Here is a 7,405-nt window from a genome sequence, read left to right as displayed (position 1 = left end):
TCTAGGGGTTATTTTTCTGGGATACCCTACCCCAAAATTGTCAAAAACCTTCCTAGGACCCATGCAAAGCTACGTTGCAAAGGAGAACAAAGTGAATTATCAATCCAATGTCTAGTGATCATCTAAAGAAAGGAAAAAAGAAAAAGAAAAAAAGAATGAAGGAAAATCACTTTCATAAAATTTTTATATCTCCTTCCTTGTCACCTTGTTTTTTTTATTTTAATTGAATAATGGTGGAAGGGGGGGTGGGGGCAGTGCTCAACAGTTACTTTGCGTGAATATCCAATTTGTGTGTGTGTGTTAAAATATTAGGAATTAAATTAACTTCTTAAGTTTGGCTTAAAATGTACAAATATTGAAAACTAATTTAGTTTGATGTACACTTTTTATTGAGTTGACGTTTTCATGGTAATAATATTGTCCTCATTTGTTTGTATACGCTTATATTTACCAGCGAATACACTCTTCAATTATTATTTTTGTTCGGTCGGTCGGTCGGTCAGTAACGTCCTTTCTTTTTAAAAGTTCATGCATCTTAAGGATCTTAAGGATATTGGACAATTAATTGATAAACTATACATCGCTAATGATTATAAATACAATTACTCCCCCTTTAGATTATTGGTTGAAAAAATTGGACACTCCAAAAAGGTTTTTAACTATTTTTTGGGAGGGTACATCCTCCCAAGTTAAATCGAAACTGTAGAAAATAGCAAACCAAAAAAGTTAAATGACTTAACATATTCCAAATTACCACAAACAATATATCAGCTTTCTAAGCTTCGCTGCTATGAAACGTGATCTCCTTGTTTTAAAACAAATGATAGAAGAAGTAATAAAGATTATAATGACACCGGTTCAATCCAAATTAATCGGTCTACACGTACATATGGAGCAAAATTCATAAATATTTAATTATTATAAGGAAACTTTTAAAAAATCTTTTTATATACAAGTTTTTGGAATAAAAATACTATTAAATTTCTAATTTAATTTGTTTTTTTGGTTCATAATTTTATTTTTTCACTGAACAAATTGTTTAGGGTGTAACTGAAAAGTTTTTAGTTATAAGAAACATATTTATTTATGTAGGCCTATTTTTTAAATTAAATATTCATAAACCACTAAATAATAAATATTGTACCAAAGGCTAAGGTCATGGCAAATTTGTATTGTCTAGGTAAAAAGCAACAGGTCTAATTATTGACTACAAACTCAACTTTTCATGCTTTAATGTATGTAAATACATTTTAATGAAAGGCAAAAATCGATTTATTTCATTTCCAAAATAAATAGACAAAACAAAGAAAAATTTTCCTCAGGAATTAAGGCAAAATCGAATAAATATCGTGCTATACATTAAATTTTCAAATGATAATTGATGTAAATCCCTAAAAAATATTTAGCATAATTTCTACAATGTTTGGAGCAGGGGCGTCCAAACTTTTTTTTGGGGGGTAAAATTTGCTTGGGAGGGGGGGGTAATTACCCCCCTGAAATCTGTTGGCAGGGTTAAATTTTGTTTTTCCCCCTCAAAATTTACCCCTGGGGTAAAATATATTTTTTTTTTTTTTGGGGGGGGGGGGTAATCCCCACTTTACCCTCCCTCTTGGACGTCCTTAGTTTGTAACTATCCCTCAAAGTACCTTGCAAGCACAGAAAATTCGCCTATATTTTTTTTTTAATCATGCGGGATCTATACCTACGTTGCCCAAATCCTGCGTGGCTACCTTGTACTCAATATAACCTAACCTAATCTATAATATACTGATGCACGAAATTTTGTCTTACCCATTTGTTTTCAATTTATTTCAAATAATTTTTCGACTTGGCTCTATAATTGAGGGAAATTGCCCCGATTAAATCTATAATTTCTGCAAGCAAAGTTACCTGGGATTTCTTTGTACGATTTAAATTTAAAAGATTTTTAAAAGCGAAGCTTTTCTATAATTAGGGTCGGTCCGTCCGTACGTCCGTCCGTCCGTCCGTAACGGATAGCTTTTTTCGTTAATTTAGGCATGTTAGAATTGTCCTATCGATTTCAAACTTTGCATGGTCATTCCTGTAGTAGTAAGGTACGATTTAGAAATCGTAGCAACTCTATAATCATTACCAAAATGTCCGTACGTCCATTTTAAACATGCTGATTTTTTTTACTTTTTTAACAACAAATTTTGATGTAATCTAATTATCCGATTGATCTGATTTTTTGTATGTACTGAGACCTGGGACAACAAAATACAATATTATAAGCGAAGCAACTCTATAATTCCTAAAAAGTCCTAAAAATGTAAGTATGTCCATAAACATTATTCTGTATCAAGCATTTTTTCAACAAATTTACTTACAATTTTGCATCGACTCTTATACATTTATATTCTGATTATTCAGTTCTGACACTATACAGGTGTTAATGTCCTTTTGTCCTACCGTTTCAGTGCTTCGCTTTTATGGATGTTGTCATCCTTGTTTTACATAAATTTCAGAGTCTTAAGTGAAAACCGTAAAGATGAGAAGGCGAAGTAGACGAAAACACGACACGGATTCTGGCAGCCAGTCTGAGCGGTCAAGCGGCCATTCAGAGCGATCCAGCAGCCATAGAACTCGCAAATCTGCGACCAAGGTAGATATGTATCCAATTATGTGAAGTAGGAGGTTTTTTTGTCTGAAGCTTAAGATCTTAACTACAACTGAACCGATAGGGTTCTCTATTTTCTTTAAGCTATATGTAGGTCCATTAATGTTTTTGTTAGGTTATTTCATTTCGGATTTAAGTCTTAGGATGGCTATTATTCTATTATTCTAGCCTACTTTGCCCCGTCGAATACAGAGCCCCAATTTGCTAGGGGCGTTGCTGCTAGTCCTATTTAATAATAGTAGGTTTTTTGTCGGAAGGTTAAGATTTCGACTACCGACTTGTTTGAGTTCTTCATTCTATGGAAGCTTCACATATAGGTCAAAGGATTGCTTTAGGCTTTTTATTTTAAAACCAATATTACAAAATGAAAAATATACAATATTTCAGATTTTTGTGACAATTTAACAATCTATTTTGATACATCTAATCTTTTTTTCCAAACTGTTTGATCAAAAATGCAATTTTTTCACCTTTTGATGTCTGATAGCCAGAGAATATGAAAGATTTAAAGTAGAAGCACATTAGATGATGGGAAAGCTCTTTTCAGAAAGAAAAATTAACATAATTTAAAACCGTTTTCAGTTGTGATAAGAAAGCAGTTGCTTTTGTATTTAACATTTTTAAACGCGAAATTTTTCAGGATAGGTCTGTACGGAACGGCTAGCTTTTAACGTTAATTTGTACCTGTTAGAATAGTCATATTCGATTTTGAACTTTGCCTGATGATTTCCGAAACAGTTTGTTAGTATTTAAAAGAGTATAAATTGTGTAATTGTTACTAGAAAGTCTGTATGTCCCTTTAAAACATGCTGATTTTAACTTTTTTACAACAATTCTTTGTATGATATAATTGTCCCATTTATCTGATTTTTACGATAATAATACCCAACAAAAAAGTATGATATTATAAGCGAAGCTTGTCTATGATCCTAATCTATAAGTCCAAAATGTGCCCGCTTGTCGCCAGGAAGGTGGAAGGTTCAAGTCAGGACCAGCCACACAGAGTCATACTAAACACATTTCTAAAAAGGCACCGACTGCTGCTATGTCTGGCACGTGACATTAATAGTTAGAGTAGGAGGAATGCCTTTGCCCGTAAACAGGCACAGCTCATTACCATGCAAAAGGTTGGTTGTCTGTTAAATATACCGAAATCTAATATCCATGGTTGATATATCAAATGAATGATAAACTAGGATCCTTAGACGATCGCTTAAAGTCAAAGAGAATTCCTACCTCGAGTACTAAATGTGTCATAAATGAACCATCTTGAATAACAACTAGGTAATTATTGTAGAAAATCTTCACAGATGAAAGAAATATTTATTTTAGTCTGAATTAGAAAGTACAGATTCTGTAAAGAAAAAGGAAACCAACAATGAACATCTCATGGTAAGTTTTTTTTTATTCGTTGGCTCAAAACTTTGGGTACCATAAATGAATTTTTATTTTTTAGGTCTAACTTAGTTGTGTGTTGAAACTTTTCAGCCAATAATTTTAATTATTATTAATTTGTCATCATTGGGGGTGTATATTAATCAATCGCCATTGTCTTATCTCTTAAGATCCCTGTCTCTTTGTCATTTTATTATAGTTGTCACTGGATATGGTTTACAAATATCTAAAATAATCTATTGGACATTTTTATTTGATTTTAAATATGGGACTTTCCTACAAGTGCCTATTGAGCACGAATAACCGCCTACCCCCCTATGTTTTTCCCTATACATAACCCCTGTGGGGCTACATAGTGACCCATATAACCTAAACTAACCTGACTTAATGTAGTAAACAAACGAGAAACAATAAACCCCCTTATTTTCAATTTTCAAAGGTGGGATGGGACAGTATTCAACGCCAAAAAAAATATTATTTGTTTCTTTCTTATAGTATTAGTCAATGCAAATATATATATAACTTGAAATATGGTTATTATGTAGCCAGTGGTGTATCAGGGGAAGTAACTATAGAGAGATTTTTGGGGGTTGTTTACCTAAGAAAGTGTATTTTGCTGGGGTGGTTGATACACCCCTCTACACCCCCTTTTGCACGCTAATGTATGTAACACAATAAAGAATATTTTATTTTAAAAATAATCCTAGCTTTTCCTTATATAAAGCGAAGCTACTCTATGCATATTTTCTAGATTATCACGTTCATACGTCTTATGTCAAATCATATCATTGCATTCATCTATTTATTTTTAAACCAAAATATTTTGATATGCATTTAGTCTCCATGTCACATCCTTTCATTAATCTCTCCATAATTCTTCATCTAATCATCTATCTCTTTATCTATCATTTTAACAATCAATTTCTTCTTATTTTTAAATTATTGAGCTCAGCTACATATGGATGCAATCATCATTGAATAATTCAGAGATCTTAAGGGATAAGACCATATGTTATATATTGATATGCCTCCCCAATATTAAAAATTTTCTTTTCTCTAGATTAAAATCATTGCTTAAAAAGTTTAAACGCTAATAGTTTGAAACCAACTAATCAAATCCAATAAATGTTTTTGTTTCAAAACTTTGGTACCAGGATAATTTATACTTCAATATCCCCTCCCTTCCTGATTTATGTTCTTCTTCTGAAAGAGTTTTGTGAAAAGTTGTCATATTTTATTTAGATTCAGCATAAAATATTTTTAGATTAGCATAAAAGTTTTATTTAATCCATTCTTTTTTTCCTTTTTGTTAAGTCAACAAGGATGACAATATTCATAGATGTATGAAAATTTGAAATTGATAGGATAATTCAAGCATCCCTAAATCATCAAAAGAGCTATCCGTTACGGACAGACGGACATTATCTAATTTAAGAAAAGCCCAGCTTTAAAAATAGATACTTTATTGATAATTTTAAGGTTGCTTTGAGAATCAGACCCCTAAAGAAGGAGGAGGAGTCTCGGGGCTATATAAACATTGCAGATAAAGTTGATGAAAAGGTACATTATACTCATCTAGCGGCTACGCCCCTAGAAGCATCTTAGCATTCAATTTTAGTTCATTTTAAGTACAAAATTGGGGGCGCTTTCCTTTGAAGGGTGGTGGTGCCCCCCCCCCCCCCCCAAATAAACCTTCCCATGACCTATTTAGTGGTTAGTGAGATCCTTTGATACAGACAGACAGATACACAAACATCCTTTTACTTTAATATAACGATTAAGATTTTTACACCATACTAGGTCTATGCTATGATCAAAAGGGGAGGGAAGGAGCCGTAAACAGCCTATACAATACAGAAATTAAAATCGTATTAAACCATCGTTAAACCATTGCATTGGAATTTTCCATAAAAAAGAAAACTAAATCCGTTCAGTGGTTTGTTAGAGCAGACAAACAGACAAACCAAAAATGTAAAGGATTTTACACATGTAAGACGTATAAGTGATCCTTATTTTAAAGTAACAGAATGTTTATCTGTTTGGGTGTCTGTTTGTAGCAAATGATCTTGCTAACCACAAAACCAATATGGTCCTTTATAGGAGAGCTTTTTGTAGGTCCTTAAAAGGTTTAACATCCAAGTTATTTTCAACTTACTTTAAAAATAGGGGGGGGGGGCCGGGGGGGGGGGTGGTGTTTAATGTTCGCTTTATCCTTTTAAAAAAAGCACCAAATATTAGTTATGCATTTTTATTATCTAGATGGTTGTACTGCGAGAACCAAAGAACAGATCCCAAGATGTACTTAGAAAGAACAGGAACCCCGAGAGGCAGTACATATTTGACAAGGTAGAACTTTGTACTCATAAAGCACAGTAAGAAGTACACAAGTACAGGATGTATTATAACTGGACAAAGTGTCTCAAAAATCAGCCTTGTGACGCCATAAAAATGAGGAAAATGAGAGGAGAAGTGCGTAAGAAAACCAATAAAAAAGATGGATAATCCCTCATTTTTATGACGTCACATGGCTGATTTTATCCAGTTACAATGTATTTGTTGGATTTATATTTAAATGATTGATTAGGATTGGTAGTAATAGTCTTGTGCAGGTTTTAGGCTATTTTTAGCTTGGAAACGTAGATTACCCAAGTAGATATTCAACCTCCTTCCACAAAACCAATTAAAAAATTAAATCTTATAGTTTGGTAATCCTAAAGCAAACGTAAACCGTAATTTTCACCTTACGCCTGTACGGGATAGCTCTTATCGTTGATTTAGATATGTTAAAACAGTTTTATAGATTTCAAACTCGACCTGATGATTCATACTGAATTTTTTTTTTATGTTATATAATTATCATATCCATCTATTTATTTTATTAATCATTCCTACAACAATAAAGTACAAGCTTATAAACAAGGCATCTCTATGATCAAAGTCTTTAATAAAATGTAAGTATGTCCCGAACAGAATCCTTTATTTAAATAGGTAATCTTGCAACAAATTTATATTCAATTTTTATTATCAAGTTATGACACTATACAATGGTTATTTCTAACCTAATGTTATTTCCAAACGTGCTCATCAAGTATAATTTTACAAATTTCCTATGAAAAATTTTAAAATCTGATTTTTATTTTTGAAATAATATTGGAGAAAATTATTTTGCAGCAATGCTATTCTACAATAATTGAAGTTGGCCTGTAAGTTACCTACAATAACATTCTGGAGCTGTTTTTTTCCACGTCCTTACGTTATCTTAAACATACTCCGCGTTCTTTGATTTCGGTGTAACAGAATCATGCACCAATATTGAATTATCCAATAGAAATCGCACAACCCTAGATGTATAGGGACAAAGTGACTCAAAAA

General features: G+C 32.4%; 1 protein-coding gene across 1 annotated transcript in view; it reads left to right on the top strand.

Annotated features, from left to right (window-relative positions):
- The first annotated feature begins 2,490 nt into the window (after positions 1-2,490).
- The window catches only part of LOC145329386 (kinesin-like protein KIF19), a 29,808-nt gene continuing 24,893 nt past the window's right edge, over positions 2,491-7,405 (top strand). The window contains exons 1-4 of the mRNA XM_080173476.1: positions 2,491-2,623; positions 3,971-4,030; positions 5,513-5,593; positions 6,293-6,379. Coding sequence (XP_080029602.1) covers positions 2,510-2,623; positions 3,971-4,030; positions 5,513-5,593; positions 6,293-6,379 — 342 coding nt within the window. The 5' untranslated portion in view covers positions 2,491-2,509. The remainder of the gene's footprint in view (positions 2,624-3,970; positions 4,031-5,512; positions 5,594-6,292; positions 6,380-7,405) is intronic.

The sequence above is a fragment of the Acartia tonsa genome, chromosome 10 (genome assembly GCF_053477335.1).
Source record: "Acartia tonsa isolate MP-2025a chromosome 10, ASM5347733v1, whole genome shotgun sequence".
NCBI classification, from domain to species: domain Eukaryota; kingdom Metazoa; phylum Arthropoda; class Copepoda; order Calanoida; family Acartiidae; genus Acartia; species Acartia tonsa.
This window is presented reverse-complemented; position numbering and strand designations above follow the sequence as displayed.